The 18,826-nt window shown below is 42.4% G+C and overlaps 1 protein-coding gene across 4 annotated transcripts in view; it reads right to left on the reverse strand.

The window, feature by feature from the left end:
- The window catches only part of ZBTB21 (zinc finger and BTB domain containing 21), a 30,493-nt gene continuing 11,667 nt past the window's right edge, over nt 1-18,826 (reverse strand). Inside the window, exons 2-3 of one of the 4 annotated variants that reach the window (XM_027635098.1) lie at nt 18,475-18,666; nt 1-8,308 (exon numbers count right to left, since the gene is read on the reverse strand). In XM_027635098.1, coding sequence (XP_027490899.1) covers nt 5,119-8,308; nt 18,475-18,584 — 3,300 coding nt within the window. In that variant the 5' untranslated portion in view covers nt 18,585-18,666 and the 3' untranslated portion in view covers nt 1-5,118. Of the gene's footprint in view, nt 8,309-11,102; nt 11,310-18,474; nt 18,812-18,826 lie in introns of those variants that run through there. The other 3 variants (XM_027635088.1, XM_027635116.1, XM_027635105.1) reach the window with 3 other exon arrangements.

Below are 18,826 nucleotides of genomic sequence, written 5' to 3' on the forward strand. Positions count from 1 at the left end.
TTTCAAAAGAAACAAAGTGTAAGTTTATTGGACGCCAACAGTTCTTAGTCAAGATCTAAGTAAAGAAAACACACGGTAGAAAAAGTCGTACAAAGCAGCAATGGATTTACATTACATTAAAGAAAAAGTTACCTTAAGCTATTAAGTCTCAGTCCTAAAAAAAGTAAAAACCCATCCAGGTGTATTGAACGGATATAGAATGTGTAAGGTACACAGGATTATAAACCCAGCATCCTTTGTCTGACCTCTATAATCCTTTAAAATGACAAGTGATTTTGTGTAACTAACTGGAAAAATTCTCTAGCAAATGTATTGGATAATCCCAATTTTCAGAAACCGTAGGAATCTGTTCCCCTGTACCCAAGCACTAAAAGTGATCCCATTTTCCTGCTTTTTAAAAAGGGACACTGTCAAGAATAAGCCTTAAAATATGTACTTGAAGTGTATTTTGCATGTTACATTGCAAAGGGGAGCTTGTCCTGGTTTTATGCACATATTTGAATTAAAGATGCTGTTGCAGTAGTGGGAAGCTTGTGTCTTTGAAAGATAATGTGTATTGCTGAGAAGCTGGAAAAAGGAAAAATTGGATTGAGTCCTTTATTCTGGCACAGTGAGAGAAAAAGCAACATGAAAAATCAGCTCAACCCACAGAATTCAGATACATTTTCCAGACATCCCTGCAACAACTGAGGATGGAGTGGGCATTTTCATGCTCAAAAGCAGCTCAAGTGTTATGACTCAATTCTTCAATTTTATGAATGTCAAGTATTTCTAATACAGGTAAGTCCATTTTCTGTACCCAGCCTTTCTCTTGATAGTGTCCCTTTCTGTAGAGCAGTTACAGTACGGTTTTTCACAAGTCATTTTAAATAAACAAGAATCAATGCCATTAAAAATACCATCAGGCTGTGCTCAGCAACAACAGAAAAAGATTTTTAACACTGATTCATTAACACCAACACTAAAAAATAAAACCAAAAACCAAAACAAACAAAAAAAAAACCCCAAAAATAAATCCCCAACAAACCCCAAACCCCTAAGCTCGTTTTGATTTTTAATTAAATGTTCTGGTAAGAAAATGTAAACAATTTCATTGAACAGTATAGGCACATGCCAGATTACAGGCTCATGCCAGATATTTGCACCCTCACTGTGAAGAGCCAAGAAATTAGGCATAGTCTGTCCTTATCCCATGGGAGGAGCCAGTTTTAACACTGGAAGCTTGGAACAGAAACAAGAGTCCGTGTAGAGCTTCAGAGCAAACCCCCGTGTCCTGCTTGGGGGGAAAACAAACAACATCAGGCAAAAAAACCTCCTGGACGTTCCTGCCTAAACGGGAAATGCAGGAAAAGCCTCTTACAGCTGTTTGGGGTCAGAGATAAGGAAATATCTCAGTTCTGAAACACCCCAGACAAATTCTACAGTCACCCACTTCATCAACTGTCTCCTTAATTACCTGTCACAGGGTGTTTCTCTCCCCCTTACCAAAAAAAAACCCCAAAACTAAAGACAGTATCATTCCTGGTTCACATCCTTTGTTTTTGTAAAGCTACACCCAATTCTATACGTAGGTTTTATGAGGAGGAAAATTAATATCAACTTTTGGTTCCAGGACTTTAAAAAACAAACTCTGTACGTATTTTGCTGCCATTGCTCATTTTCAAGGTTGATCATGGTCCCAATTCAGCAAAGAACTTAAACATTTTTAAAAAAATAAATTAAGACTGATCTTAACGGACTTAAGCATAGGCTCAGAGGCTTTGCCAACACGGTGCCTGAAAGGAAAAAAGAGTCCCAAACCAAAATACGTTTCATGGCTCAACCCTGCTCCTCTTAAAATGCAACACAAGTTTCCCCTTTACTTCCACTGAAGCAGGAAAGTTCACTGAGATTTACCTGACAGATTATAAAAATAGCAAAAAAAGAGGAGAATTATAGATTCTAATCTATATATTAAAACATCTGCACATTCCTGTCACAAGTTTTAAGAAAAAAAGCAAAACACTTTTTATATTTAACAAGACCTCTAACTTTGTGTCACTTTAGTAGACAGCTATAAAATTAAACAAAATATGCTGAAGACAGGCTTTTGTATCAATAAATTTGCCTTTTATTTTGGCTGTGGCCAAACTAGACACTCTTCAAAAGATCTTTATTTATAAACAAGCAACTAACATTTTTTTTTTCTCCATAATTTAACTTTTAAAACATATATTAAAGTTATATAAGTGGAAGCATATTTATTCCGTATCCTCCAAAATAAACACTTCTATCAAGGGCTTTTTAAGATACTGTATAAAAGCTAATAGAAAACCAGAACTGCTATATAAACATCTCATATTTAAATTTTAGAGATCCTGAATTCCTTTACTAAACAACAGGAACCAAATTTAAAAAAAAAAAAAACAAACACACAGAACACGCTTGAAGTTGAAAACAAAATTAAAAAAAACAACAAACAACCAAACGAAAAAACCCCCCAAACACTGAAGAAAAACTTAGGAGGCTATTTAGACCAAAAATATTTGATGGATTTTTTAGTACACTAGGAAGAAGGTCAAGGTTTCTGCAAAAATGTTGCACAGGATTTTTGATTTAAAGTGTGCAAAATTTCACATCCTATCACAGAGCAGAATCCCAGCTGGAAGTGAGATGGCTCTGACCCAGCTGAGCTCGCTGCCACCTTCCTTTAGAAAGAATTTTACATCTATGCTTTCAGACTGTTGTGTAGGGGAATAATTGAGGAAAACTCAGGAACCGTTTTACAAAAACACGTTCATATTTTATATGCACCGATTTCTTAAATACATTTGAAGGATACTTAGTGGGGCTTGATGTTTTCCTGATTTTTTTTTTTTTTGAAGCCAGGTTAAGTGCAATAACCATTTTAGTTTGAAATTGTTTCTGGTAGGAAAGAAATTTAGTCTTATTGGGTGGAATAAAAAAAAGTCAGTAACGGAAATGTCACTATTAAGCAAGCACCTTCTTTAACTGCAATGCCACTTAAAGAGTTTAACTGATATTCAAGCAAATTAGCCTAATCACATTCAGCTACAATTTGCTTGGAAGAGGCCAAAAAAAGAACAATATGTTACTAATAGAAGTGTTCAGTAACAATTTTAGATTTTGGTCAAAAATGAAGCAGAAGAGGCTTGAAACTAACATTGCAAATTTTTTGGTAGCCGGAAAAAAAAAGTCAGGGGTCCGTCCTGAGCTAATTCTTTTAAACTTAAATTACAGGAAAAATAATTAAAAATCTGTTGGAAAAAAATGGTGGCACACTTGGGCTTTCACTGAGAAAAATCTACTCTGGTGTGTGCCTGATTAAGGATGCCCATCCTCAGATTCTTAGGAATTACATTTGTGCTTAATTTTGATAAATCTTAAGTGTCAGCTTGCAGTTCTTCCAACTTTTGAGTTTGGGATACTGAAAGAACAGTCACAGACATGGTTACACACAGAACTAAAGCCTCACTCCGGCTCCCCCTGAAACTGGTGACCAAACTCTGTGCTGGTTTCAGCAGACACAGACTGGGCTCTGACTCAGCAGTGTGGAATGACATCCCCCCCTCTCCCAGCCCTGCAGGGGGAAGGTTGGTCAGGATCAGAAACGCTGTTTGCATCATTTACCTTCACTCTAATCCATCCCCACTCCACCGAGTTTAAATTCCAGCAGAAGAATTTCTTCACTGCTAGTTCACCTCATGCCTCTGGGAAAGTATTTCCTTCACTTACAGAAAAATTTGGACCCTTACTATAGCTCCTGGTAAATATGTATGATCCTACTTACACTAAATGCTCCAGTTGTGATTTGAGGTAAAATAACGGAACCGCATGGAAGTGGTTCCATTATTACCACGATTTTCAACAAATTGGAAAATTGAAACACAGTATCACATATGATAGAAAAGCTGCAGAAAGAACTATACTCTATGCATTGTATCCATAAAACGCTGTGATTGTAGTGTGATTTTCTCCTCTGCTTTGAGCTGGATATGCAACGCTTAATACAAATTTCAAATACATACTTCTTCATTTATACAGGTGTCTATATAAATATTTACATTTTTAGGTTCTGTTAAAACATATCTTTGTACTCATGGCCAAGCTTATGACTGTGTTTAGAAACACAGCTCATCTTCTGTCCCTCGATGAGCTCTCTCCTGTTGATTTAATAGTTATACATTCCTTTGTAGTCAGAATTACAAACAGTTGTACAAATAGTGGAAACAAAGCTATGAAACTTGTCTGACGTCCATTCAACCCCAGTTCATGTTACAAACAGTACCATTTGCATTATGATGGCTGTTATACAATGACTTCAGCTACCCAAGTATCCATAGGAAATTAGTCTTTGGGACATTATATAAAGCAAAGTACCCCCACTCTTGATTTTCCTTAGAAACTTAAAATTAAATGGCTGAGAGCAGACTTGCTGCTACTTCTTATATAAAATCTTAGTAATAATATTGCTGACTTTAGATTCTATTTTAATTTGCACAAGTTCCATACAACAACAAAACAATTCCGTGTTCCCTTAAAATAGCAAACATTCGTATCCAATAACATCAGGATTACTCAAAGTTGAGGTTTATTTGTTATTGCTAAAGGTTTCTAAGACCTAAGTCAATACAGCAAGACACTCCATCCACCTCCTCCCTAACTGCCAGTGCATGGCAACCATTTATATGGAGCTCGTGTGTTGGCTTCCTTTTTGAAAACAAATTAACGAAGTTGGTTACAGTATTTCACTACTATAAGCTCACAGTTAGAATCCAAATTGTTGTTGCTCTTTCATTTAATATATAACTTTATATATAATACACACGCACACACCAACATCACAGGATGAAGATCCATGCATACAATCCAGATGCAATCGCATTTCAGTGTTAAATGAAATAAAATTTATACTGTTACTATCAGATCCCAGACCACAGGATTTTAAATTACTCTGCTTTCTACCTAATAACCAAGTTAGCTTCCCCTAATCTTCAAATCCAAGCAGCATCACAAATTCCACATTTTTCATCATCGTTTTGATCCTCTTAAAATTTCTAGTCTGTGTGGCAGACAGGCGAGACCCTGAACACAGCTTTGTAAGGTTTCTGTTAAAGCTTAATTGTGTGTCTGTTCGTGGCTCCAGAGACTAAAAGCCGTCTTGAAAGTCCTGTGACAGAGTTTGCACATGTATTGTCTTTTAAATGTGATTGCTGAGAGCGGCGGGGCGTGGTAGAACAGCGTGTCTGACTCCTGGGGCACGAACAACTTCTCAGTAGTACTGGAGCTCTCCGGCAAGCCCGTGGGGCTATCCGGCTCCAAAGGCTGGATTTTGGGGAGCGGCGGGGGCGGGGGTAAGGGCGGCGGGGATGGGGAGTTAGCTGGTGGGCATATCTCAGGCTCCTTGTTCGTGGCCTCCTCTGCAGCCTGCGACATGTGAGACTGGAAGTGGCTCCACAGCCGGAAATTCGTTCGGAAGGCCTTGTTACACACGTGGCAAATAAAGGGCTTCACCGAGCACAGGAGCTCCTGGTGACGCTCCAGCTGCTTGCGCAAGGTGAAAATCTTCCCACACTTCTCACAGGGCCACAAGTTGGCATCCTTCTTGGAGACCACTTCCTTAGGTTCCCTGCTCGTTTCGGTGACCTCATCCTCGATGTCATCCGCAGGCTCTTCTTTGATCTGGATTTTAAACTGTTTGGAGACACTTAAGTCCTCAGGTAGGCATGAGGAGTCTTCAGAATCAAAGTTGATTTGTTCTGACGAGTCACTGAACACACCATCCTCCTTTGCAGCAACAAAGTTGTTCATTTTATTGGACTCTGACTGCAGGGGCAACCTGGACGAACTGGTTATTTCCCCGTTGTGATCCATGAGAGGTAAGGAAAAGTTCTCTGATGGAGCCATCGTGTTTTGGTTGTGAACCTCAACCTGATGGCGCCAGATGCTGAAGGATGATTTGAAGGTACGCATACACTCGAGGCAAGTGAGCTTCTTGTACTCACACTTGCTTTCGTGCTCGTGCTTCAGCTCTGGAGAAGAAAACCTAAGGCTGCAGTAAGGACAGACAGTGGCGTTCCTACAGAGCCGCTCGTGATTTCCCTGTTCAATGAGTGAGGAGAGCTTGGCATTGCAGAGCCGGCACTGATAAACCTCCTTGTTCTCCACTGGGCTTTCGATATGAATGTGATCCTTCTGCTTAGGAGCCTTGTTCCCTCCGATGGGTTTCTCCCCTGGGTGCATTTTTATGTGCTGTTTGAACTGCGAGAGGAAGCGATAAGCTTTCCCACAGTAGGTACAAATATAGGCTCCTTTGGTTCTCGACCTTAAATTCCTCTTGATGACCTGCTGTGCTTGTGAAGCGGACTGGCCCTGAAAGCTCTGCTTGCCACGTCTCAGTTTCACGATCAGAGCTTTTTTGATTTCCCTCTCCCTCACTATATCGATCAGTTTTCTCTGGAATTTTTCATCCAAGAGGGCGTGAGAACTGGAGGCCGGTGAGGGGTTCTTCACGATTCCATGCTGGGTCTGGCAGTGCGTCCACACTTTGAAGTTGGTGTGAAATCTCTTGTGGCATATGTCACAAGCGTAGGGCTTCTCTGGATTATGATACATGTTAACGTGACGATGAAGACCTGCTGTTGATCTGAAGATTTTAAGGCAGTGTTTGCATTTAAATTTTTTATTTGGTCTTGCTTCTTCCATCTCGCTGTACTCATCTTTACTGACATCAGAATCAGGAAAATCAGCATCAAGGTGCGGAGGGCTTGAGCTTTCCTCAAAGTTCTCTTCTGAGCCAGGAGAACCCTGCTCATCCGCCTTCAGCTTCTTGAATGGCAGCATTCTATCGTCCTGAAACCTCCTTTTTGCCGGAATTCTGCTCGGTTCCTTGTGATCATCCTCGGTTTTAAAAGCAAAGTCTTTATTTGTCGAGGCTGAACCATCACCCACCGTAATTCTTATAATTTCAGCGGGATCTGAGAGTGGACTGCTCGGTTCGGTTTTTATCCGCACCTCCGAGAGAGGGGAAGCCACCTCCCTGTCAGTGGACTGAGAGGCACTGAAAGACCTAAGGCGATGTGGGTGTATTACCTGTGGTTTCTCATCCAGGACTGACTTCTCCGATGACTCTTTCAAGGATGACTTCTGGGACACGACGTTAAATGTTTTCTGGGAATCGTTAGTTCCCGGTGAGGAGGAGGACGACACCTGTGCAGGTTTTAGGTCAACGGAAGGTGAGTAAATAGGAACCTGGCTGTCCATGGACAGTGACCTCCGCAGAAGACTTTTTACAAGGGGCCCACTTCTGTCAATACTTTGGTTTTCTGGGCCAGACCCACTAGATGGGATTACCAGCCCTAACTTTGAGTAGTACAGCAAATTCCTGTCTTCGCCTTGACCGTTTCCTTTTCCTGCCTCTCGCAACAAAAACGTGGATTCCGATGCCCCATGCAGAGACAAGACTGGTGGTCGTGGTCTCTTCAGTGACATCTCCACAGCCTTTCCTCTCAAAAGCTGACCACTGCTTCCTGGCTCGTTGTCTGCAATTTCCTTCTCTGCTAAAGGCATCTGAGGCAGCACCGTGTTCCTTTTCACCAAACCACCCCTGCCCTGATCCTCCACAGTTCCAGAAGTTTCATGAACCTTCGTATAGCCCAAAGGACTTTCTTTCAGCCACCTCCTTTCAGTCAATGATAAGTTGTGAAGGGTTTCAGTTGGTTTTGTTATTTGTGGTCTGCTGCTAGTTTTGACCGCCACAGAGGGCGAAGGTTTAGGAGTATGGCTTAAATCATGCTGTGTTTGATTTATGCTCTTCGCTTGTGCTTCAGTTCTGTTCTGACAGACGATGACACTTCTCTTCTGGGAACTACTTTCATCTTCATCTTGATATAGTATTTTCTTGATAGGGCAAGCGGGAAAAGGAGCTTGAGGACTCTTGGAAACGATGTTTGTGAGAAAGGATATTCCAAGACTGTAGCCCAGCTCTTGCACAGCTGCGAGACTGCCTTTCTCAATGAACAAGGATGAAGAATAAATGTAGTTCAACACGTTATCAAAAGCATCCGGCTCACAAAAGTCGAGTTGAAACACCGACTGAGACTCGTTCTCCTTGTTAGTGAACAGAGTCTGGAAGTATTCGCTGCTGGCAGCCAGAACGTTCTTATGGGCTCGAAATTTCTGGTCTCCCACTATGAGCACAACGTCACACAGCTGTCCCTTGAGACGCTCCTCGTTCAGGGTGCTCAGAAGGGAAATTGCATGTGCTGGGTTTATGTAGTGCAAGAGCCCCTCCATGATTCTGATGCCTCTGAAAAAGAACAACAACAACAAAAATTGTAGGTTGCCTTGTGTGAACAGTAAGAGGTAGAGTAAAACACACCCAATCCCCCCTGTACTACAGTAAACTGGCCAAACCACCAACAAATAGTGAATAAGGAAATGGCTTTGTTTGGAGGAAAGGTAGGGGAATGAAAACAACACCGTCAGTTCCAACAGATGCACAGGCATGGGAAGAACCAGCTCATCTGACCACTTTTGATTACCCTGTTAATGGCTGATCTTAAACCACAAATATCACACCACAAATATGATGGGTGGGCTGTGTTCTTTTCCTGCAATACACAGGAAGGAACAGTTCCATCATCTCTGCTTTAGCTTTTGAAGATCTGTCTTGACAGCTGCATTGATAAACTTTCGGATCAGATGTCTAAACTTAGTTATACCAACTCACCTTTCTGAGCTTAAGCAATCCTGACAGTCTCCTGCTGACCAAACAAATTAAGGGGGTTTTGCTGTCACTTTTAATAGGATGACGGAAAGGGCATTAATACTGGGAAGGGAGAAGGAAGCAGGATTATTGTCTGTAATCTAAATTTATCACGTTTGTTTATGCTTAGTAAGTGCTGTTAATTATATACTTCCAGCAATCAAATATGTGTCACCTAAAATTGTACTGCCAGGATCTGGGAAATGTCACAATTTTCACTGAGATATCCCTGCATTGCTTTGCTCTATCTCTGCATTGCTTTGCTGTAGCTGAAAAGCAACCAGAGAACTGAAGTCCCCATTTTATTCATTAGCAGGAGAGCACTTTATGCCCAAATTCCATATATTGAGGAACAGTTAGCCTGGGATGCATCTAGGAGTACAATAAGCACAAATTAAGCTGCAGTGAAGAAATCTCCATGTTCCATGTGCTTCAAAACACAACCTACTCCATACTGCAGGATGTCTCAATAACTCAATATACTGCTCCTGACTGGAGCTTAACAAAAAAAGAGAATCAGGTTTTAAGTTAGTATAAATCAAGAACTTCTGGGGCAGGAATTGTAATTTATACATCTGTGCACAGTGACACACAGAGACAAATCAGCAATATCCAATTTTGCTTTTATTTTGTTTGTTTTTTGTGGACACTCTTTACACTGCCTTCCTCCATGGTGGTATAAAACACGTCAATGATGTGTCTGTTAAAAGCAATTCTCTTCTTTCTACAGCTGATTTGAGAAATTACTCTTTAGTTTATGATTTATACATATAAATACATAGACAATGAAAAGGTTTCAGTGTCCATCAGCTTACAAGCAACACTGTAAAGTTTATAAAAATAAAAAAACAGTACTAAGAGGCTGCAATCCTGTGATTAATAAATGAGGGTGGTAAAACTTACAACAAATGGATGCAAGTAAGTGATCAAAGCCTAAATTGGTATTATTGAGAAATGACAGAAAGGGTGCTGCATCTCTGGGCATTGAGCTGCCACTTCTGCATCTGAAGCTCCCAAATGATTTCACAGAGCCATGGCAATAGGAAAAGCAGAATGCTGTTTCCTCACCAAATCAGTCTGTATCGAGTGTTTCAGTGCCTTGCAGTGTCATTTCACAAACACTAATTTATCCTTAAGTCACCTCAGATAGTTATAGTTATAATGCATAATCCCCCCACACCTCCAACTAAAAAAAGCAGTGCAGTCACTCTTAATTTGAGAAACCAATCTGGCTTGGTTTGCTTTCTGTGTTTTGCTTAAAAATACTGGGGGGATGAGGGATGGTTCACTACCCCTCTCCTTTGTGGGTTACACTGCAATTTAAAGTGGTGGGCTCTGAGCAGCCCTAATCCAGTTTCACGGTCTGAGCACCCATTAACACCTGGAGTGTTATAGGAACAAGTGTTCCAGGAAGGCATCTTTTCCTTTAGCTTCATCTGGAAGAAGGTGAGTTTGCAAACCCAAGTGATTCATCTGGGATGCAACTTGCAGAGGGTTTATGGAGGTAGCAGATCAACGGTGTGCTCAGGGAGCTTGAACTAGAATAGTGATGTGGAGACACCCAATACACGTTGCTGCATAACCCCCACCTTCCAGGACAGAGTGAAAATACAGTGTGTTAATCACATATTTTGAAATGTTTTCAAATATTTCACTGTAATGTGCTTTGCCCAGGCCCTGTGTTTTGTGTAAGACTGGCAGAATAAACACCATGTAATTGCTATGTGTCCCTTTGTCCATCCTAGCACAGTAACTCCGTGTAACCAGCAGAGACTGGTGGAAAATCTACACATCTAAAGCAGAGTCCAACAGTCACCCATCCTTCTTTCCCCATTCTCCTTTTTTATTCCTAGAACACCTTCAATTCACTACATATAACATGACAAGAGACAATCATCCCTCCCTTTCATGCTCCTGGCACAGTCTCTTGTGTGCAGGGAAGGAGGGTTTGGTGCAATGTAACTGTGTCACTTTAACAGTAACCAAGGCTGCAACGTACACAAATGGCAGGGGAACAAATTAATCCCACAAAAGTAGCTTTAATCCTGGTATTTCCTAATTCAAGTGCTTGACTTTCACCTTAATAGCCTTTAGACACAACAGGCAGAAATAAAAGAAACCATGATACCAAGAAGCAAAACCAGAACTGTTTTGCAGAACCATTTTAAGACATTTCCACAGACCATCTAAAAGCCTGAAACGCTTAGATGTGAAAAAAAAAATAAATCCAAAGATTACCTGAGTAAATGCACAATGTGTTAAGATTTCACTACATGAACACTTTTCAGTAACAAAGTTGATCCAAGTCACTCCTGCTCTCTCTTGTTCATCTCACCTGCACACTGCAGGTCACTCCTCCTCCAGCTGTGCCAGTATAAATACCTGTGACACAGTGGATCAGACACTAAATAAAACCTCAGAATTATTAATTTTCAAATGCTGGTCAATTTTGATATTAAACCACAACGACTGCATTGGCATAACTGAAGAGGCAGCAATTGGAGCAGCCACAGGAAGACAAGAACTCCTCCCAACAGTGTCCCCAAAGCCAGTGTTTGTCTGTTTAGCCCCACACAAAAGCTGTGTCTGGCACAGAGTGTAGATCCAGACCTCTGGAGTCTCCTGCAATACTAGATCTGGTTCCAGGTGTTTGAGGACTCTTACTTCTCAGCTAAAGATTACTTTGCCATTAGCTACCTAACCTCTTTCCTCCAAATAATCTGCTTCTATTCTCTCCAACCATTTTTTCCAGCCACCTTCACTACTGACTGGAAACAAAGCTCTTTTTATTTTCTTCCATGACATTTGGGTGACATCAAGGAAACAGCAGGAGCGTATCAGGAAATCTCCCACTGTCTGTGTGCCACATGGCAGAGCAGCTGCTGGTCCTCAGGAGGAACAGTGACAGTAAGACTACAAACCCAGGAAGGGCAGGAGCAGCAGGAGCACCTGCAGCCTTCCTTCAGGAGGCCAAGAAGAGATTTTGGTGTTAAGTCTTCAGAGAATCACAGGATGGGTCAGGTTGGAAGGGACCACAGTGGGTCATCTGGTCCAACCTCCCTGCTCCAGCAGGGTCATCCCAGAGCACATGGCACAGGATTGTGTCCAGATGGGTCTGGAATATCTCCCACCCTCTCTGGACAACCTGTTCAGTGCTGGGTCACTGCACAGCAAAGAAGTTCTTCCTCCTGTCCAGGTGGAACTTCCTGGGCATCAGTTCCTGCCCGTTCCTCTTGTGCCATTGCTGGGCCCCCTGAGCAGAGCCTGGTCCATCCTCTGCCCCCTCCCTGCAGACCCTACAGACCTGGGGGAGGTGCCCTCTCAGTGTCTGCTCTGGAGGCTGAACAGCCCCAGCTCCCTCAGCCTTTCCTGGTCAGAGAGGCTCCAGTCCCCTAATTCCCTCCATCAACAGCCCTCTACTGATCTCAGCAAACTAACTTTCAGAAACCTAAGTACTGTGTTTGGTACAAGATTGCTTTTATTTTATATTTTGAACAAGGATAGAAAAAGACATCTCTACTATTTCAAAACTGCTTCCAGGAAAAAAAAAAAAAGAAGGAAATCTCTACTCAGGAAAGCTCTACTCAAGGAAAGAGCGGAGAGGTTCAATCTCTGGCCCAAGAGTTTTTTGGTCTTCAGCATCCACCTGTCTTTGAAGTGGTAGTTCCCCTTCCTTTCCTCTGTCCCTTACTGTCACACCTCCTCCTCCCAGCTCTGTGGTACCCTTCTCTTCCTTTCACCAGCTCGGCTGCTCATTTCACCTCCCAGTGAGTTGATTGAGCTCCCTAAAAATGAAGTAGGAAACAAACCAACAAAGAAAATCAATCCAGCTTTTTATATCTGTTGGCTATTTTCTAGGACAGGAGCTTGATACCTCACTGAGAAGTCAGATGAGCATCAGAGTTGCAGCAGGAGAAGCCACGAAACTGCTCATTCTTTGTCAGGAAGTTGTTCCACCAGCTTCACCCACCTGAAATTTCACCTTTAGAAACAACGAAGCCACCAACACTGAAACTTTACGGGCAAGATATCTGTGTGACCGATCTCAGTGTAACAGCTACACACGAGCAACAAATGCACACCAGCAACTAAGAGAAGGTGTTGATGTTGCCTCCTGACATCCATTACAAGGACACAGCTGTCAGCTAAAGCTCCATTAACAGCGTGTTGGGGGTGGAACTGGGAAAGACGATGTTCTGAAGCCCTTAATGAGACGCGATTTTGCAGCGAGGAGGCGCCAGGGCTGTGACAAACCGCGGCTGGAAGCAGGGAATACAAGGACGGAGGAGGAAACACACGCAGAGGAGACAGGAACCAAGGGAGACTGAACAGGGGCTTCTTCAGGGAAAACACTCAGGAAGCGTGGCGGGGGCAAACAAGCAAAGAAACATGGATTATAAGACTCAGTGAGTTCCCGGGGCATCCCCAGGTAAATGTGGGAATGTTGCACTCGGTTGTGAGTGCTTTGCAGAGGATCTGATGGCTCTGGTAATTCAGGTGCTGTTTCAGACACAAGGAAGGAAAAACATCTGATTACTCATCACAAGTCCAGATGAAAACCAAACACACACCGCTTAAGCTTCTACTCAAGGATTCTATGCGGGGTTTTATTACTGGAGTTTGACAACAGTTTATAAAACGTCTCTTCTCCCATCAACAGCCTTTGCAACACACTCTCCCATAGTACACATATACTTACACACTCCCCTACGTGCCCCCAAAAGCTGTATGTAAAAGCTCCAAACCTGCACAGAAAGATTGTTTGCACTTCTATAATCTTTTTCTAGCTATACACTTAAGTAGCCTCTTCCTGCAAGTTTGGGGATTCTCTCTCCCTGGGTTTACTGAAATGTGATTTCACTGCTATTGCTGTTTCCTGCTGCTGACAATACTGGGAACTCTCTCCAAGAAGACAAATGCTTTTTCATGCACAATAAGTCAGCAGCAAGGAGAGACTCACTACAGTGAAGAGAGGCATAAAATGAGATAAAGAACATGTTTGCTAGTGTGTGAAATTGGTGGACTAATTTCCAACTGTTTATCCTCCACACATACAGAAGCAGAAATATAGGGAGAGGAAAAGAATTCTATAATCAGAGAATCACAGAATGGTTTGGGTTGGAAGGGACCTTAAAGATCATCCAGTCCCACCCCCTGCCATGGGTGGGGACACCTTTTACTAAACCATGTTTCTCCAAGCCCCGTCCAACTTCCAGGGATGGGGCATCCACAACTTCTCTGGGCAACCTGTGCCAGGGTCTCGCTAACCTCACAGTAAAGAAGATTTTTCTAATATCTAATTTAAAACTACTCTCAGTTTGAATATTGTGCAGTCTCTCTATCTTGTCCTACACAATGGACAAATAAGGAGCAGTTACTCTGACACAGCCCAAAAATTCTCTTAGAAATTAGAGGCTAATTTTCATATTCAGATCACACCTTTCACTTCCCCTTCTGACACTTAAAACAGCTCCTCCTGACTTGCAGCAAAGTGCAACATGTCAGAGCAACATCACAAAGCTCCTCTTGTCCCTGTCATTCTTGTTTACAAACCTGCAGCACTAAGGGGGCACTTCCATCTCACTCTCAGTCCAGTCCAACCAGGGATTGCTCCTGCAAGGAGCAGCTGGTGTCTCCTCCACCCCTAAGGAAGGACTGGCTCGTGTCAGGGCAGCAAACCACGGGATTGCACAGCCAAGGGATGTGAGAGGGCAGGAATATGCGCTGGCTGTGAGCTCTCCTGCTTCTTCCCGAAACCCTTAACGAAGATTAAATCACAATTTGACAAAACACTTGTCCTGGCCTCAAAGTCTCAGCTGAAAGGCGTGTAACTCGCCCTCCAAACTGCTGTGAACTAAAACAAGCTATCAAAAAGTTTAAAAGTTTAAAAATACTTTTCCCTAAGGAGTTCTTCTGCTTCCATTCCCTTGAGCTTTGTGAATTTAACCTTTCTGGTGGGACAAGACCAAAAGGCTTGATGGCCATCTAATTAAAAACCTACAGAAACGTCATCCCCAGAAATATTTCATATGATTTTTTTGGTAAGAGATGCATGAAATCAAGAATTTGAAGAAGGGGAGATGTACACCAAACGTGCACACTTGTACTCTTTCTACAGGTAGACTTTATTATTTTGCTGGTAATGCTGAGATATCAAATGGAAGAATATTCATAACAGTCATCCCTTTACTATTCCTGTACACTTTTTCTTTGTTTAACTGGCCTAATTCAGAATAAATCTTGTCTACAGACTGCTTTTAATTTTGCTGGTATACAAAACAAACCCCTAATTGTGAGCATATTTCTATAACTATAATGTGTTTTTTTACAGGCATATTTTAGACAGGAAGAGAAGCCAATTATACCCATATAAGGTACTTTTCTATCAAGAGAATTGTGTTTACACAAAGGTTTTTTTAAAAAAGAAAGATTTGAAGGGGGAGAGGTCATACATTTAATCTGAAAAATGCAGAACTGATACAAAAACTGAGCCTAAAAAATTGCCAAGTGAGAAAGTCATGGTTCAGGGAACGCAGGTACCTTCCTCCCACTGAAGGGATCCAAAGAAAATGTCATTCTGCCATCACCAATCATGGGCAAGATACTGGGAAGACACTACAGGAAACTGGGAAAGGGGAAAGACAGCAGCAATTTTACTTGAGTTTTACATGAGATTTGCAAGGTCATCGTTGCTGAGAATGAACTGCAACCTAAAGATCGCTCACACTGTTCAGTGCTGAGGTAGGATAAACCAGGGATAAGGAGATTAATGCTCCAGGACAAAAAAGGGGAAAATATTTCATCATTTCCCAAAGAATGCAATTTAATTGTAAACAAATTGCTATCAAAGGACAAGTTTTGCAGCAGTTTTTTTTTGAAATTATTTGCCCCAAGGATTTTTCAGGCCTTTTCATCACGGACTGCATGGAAAGAATTTGCACAAGACGTGGTGCATCACTAAATACAGGAGAGAAAAACCCTCTTAACAACCAGGACTAGGTGATTTTGAAACTTTCCTGGCTTTTGGTGGGCTGCAAAATGGTGGTGGTGGTGTTGGCAGAATGAGCTTAGGGAGGTCAAAGAGTTGCTCAACACATTCTTTTCCTGTCCATAAAATATGCCTGAACTGTTCCAGAACAACATAATACATAAAGCAGCCAATAAGCAAAGACAACAGATGATTTTTTAAATTTATTTCACTGTTGAATGAAAGAAAACATAAGAGAACTGCTGTCTTTAATACTATCATTAAAGGAAATAAAAAGGAAATATTACAGTACAAACACTAATACTAAATTATAACTATTTTGGGAATGAAACCCCCTCTGCACAGAACATCGTTTTTAAAGCAGTGTTTCCACTTGCAACGAAGGATTTTGCTGCTTCCGAAGACTTTTCTTTCCTTCTGGGGATCTCAGTTGATTAAACGCAACAGACCCCGTTACAGAAGAGCTCACTTGCCCAGAAGTTTAACGAGAGCTGAAAACAGTTGCAACTGCAGCGTGTGACTCAGAGCGTGGCCCCTCCCAGCGCAGGACAAACCACGCGCCGGTTACAGCCCAATTTCCTCTCCCCAGCTCCTCCTTCCTCTCCCGGGTGAGTCTACACTTGTTTATTATCACTGTTGGGCAGATAAAATAAACTTCAAAAGCCCGAAAGCTATAATGGGAAATTACTTTTTTTTTTTTTTTTTTTTTTTAACAGCAACTGTTTCACAGCTCCTGCTGTTCAAACCAGAACAACTTCAGTAGAGTGAGAAAGCTCAAGGCTTTATGTGAAGTTGTCCTGTTAAACCCAAAGGTTGGCCTGCCCATTACTAATTCTAAGGAAAGTTTGGTCAGCACCAACTATTTAATTCTCTGTGTACAAGTGTTCTCTAGCATCACACACACACAAAAAAAAAACAAAACCCCATGAGCTCATAAAACCTAATTTCTTAGTAATACCCAGCTTCTGGTGATGCAGAGGGTTCTCAGTGTGAGATGTTGAATCCGAGTCAGCTGGCACAGCATCACCCTGGCACCTGGAACCTACACAGCAGGAACAGGAGGCACAAATGTTCACATTTATTGCTAAATGTACAGCACAAAGAGGACTTCAAGAACTTCTCAAAAGCTACTGCCTCTTTTTATATTAAATAAGAGGGATAATATGTGCCAGAGGATAAGTTACTTTAAGCATTAAAAAACCCCACTCAACTCATTATGACTTTAATCCTGTTCTGGATCACAGGGAAATGCTGAAATCCGCCAAGAGCAGCACTGAGGGCACAAGACACTCACTTTCAACTCCAATCCCCAGGGGTTTTCTTGGCTCCAGCAGAGTCAGGGGAGCTCCCAGCTGGAGAAATCCCTGAGAAATCCTGGCCTGGCACACACTGTTGCAGCTGAAAACTCCAGAGGTTTGTAATTTGCGACACCTCCCTGCCAAGTCCCTACTGAGAACATGTAAATGACAGTTCTTTAAACGTCCACAATCCAGTCAGGGTGGGTGGACTTTCCACGGGTGAACAAAGTGTTCTTATGGGATTTACAAGTGTAGAGCATGTGGGTGAAACACAGTTCTGAGAGAAAGGGATGGCCACATAATTTGGGGGTTTTTTTTGCAAACAAGGTTTATAAAAAGTGTTGCTTAAATCCGCTCAAAACTTCCCCTCAAGAAGATCAGCACAAGGCTGGTGGAAAACTTTAGTCAGAGCAGTCAGTGTGAGCAAAGTCACAAGAGAACACAACAACTGTCTGTGTTCAGGCAGCACACACATAAAGTGGTACTAGATTTACTTGTAGTATGGATTTACTACTCGTGATTTAATATCAAAAGTACGTATTTACTACCCCTGATTTAATATTCCTGTACAGAAATACACTCAAAAAAAAATCTATTTTCATATTAATTTATCTGAGGATTAAAAGATTAATTACAATTTAACCGAAAGATCTTCAGTGTATTCACAAAAAGTCATGAGATTGTGTAATTCATCACAGTCTCTTCTTATATGTACAGCCCACCCATATCTTCACTGTGAGTCCAAGTGCAAAAAAACTTGAGCAATTAAAGCAAGTTCTATTTAATTATTAAGGTGAGCTTACTCAGCACATGATGACATTCCACAATATTTCCTGTCTCCTAATAACTCCTTTAAATTACGTTCTTGTGCTGTTCCTTTGCATGAGCTGCATCCAATCTGGATATAATGTCAGCGTGGACTTTAGGGAGGATTACAGTAAAGTTCTCTCTGACAGCTGTGACCACATAAAACACCTTCCATGGCTTTCTGCAAAAGCACAGCACAGCACTAAGGGTTCCTCCACCTGGCTATGAAATGTACTTCATCCTGATGAATAAACCAGCCCAACAGTGCTCAGACTAGCAAAGCTACCCTTTGTCTATAAAATCACAGGATGGGTCAGGTTGGAAGGGACCACAGAGGGTCATCTGGTCCAACTTCCCTGCTGAAGCAGGGACATCCCAGAACACACAGCACAGGATTGTGTCCAGACAGTTTTGGAACATCTCCACTGAGGGGGACTCCGCAGCTTCTCTGGTCTCTGTTTTAGTGAACTTCTTCCTCATGTTTAGGTGGAAATTTTGTGCATCAGTTCCTGCCCGTTGCCTCTTGTCCCATTGCTGGGCACCCCCGAGCAGAGCCTGGTCCACCTCCTGTCCCCTCCCTGCAGACACTTACACCTATTAACGAGGTTTAGCACCTGCCTGTACGTACACCCCGCAGGCACCTCGCTGGGGGAGGATGAAATGTGCTCTCCCTTCCAGACACACCGGGGAGCAGCCACGTCACCGAGGCACAGCCTCTCCCCATGTTTCAGAGTTCGGATGGGAGCCGGGGCGGAGGGGGAAGCAGCGGGACCTTCAGTCCCTCACGCCCCTCGGGCAGGCGATCACTTGTACCCCTCAGGCGGCCGCTTCCTCACGCCACCGCTCCCTGCTGTCCATCGGCGGTCCCTGCTGTCCCTCACACCACCTGGAGTCCCTCACACACACCACAGGTCCCTGCTGTCCCTCACACCACCTGGTGTCCCTCACACACACCACAGGTCCCTG

This window comes from Corapipo altera, unplaced genomic scaffold (assembly GCF_003945725.1).
Source record: "Corapipo altera isolate COAL_440 unplaced genomic scaffold, ASM394572v1 0, whole genome shotgun sequence".
Taxonomy (NCBI): domain Eukaryota; kingdom Metazoa; phylum Chordata; class Aves; order Passeriformes; family Pipridae; genus Corapipo; species Corapipo altera.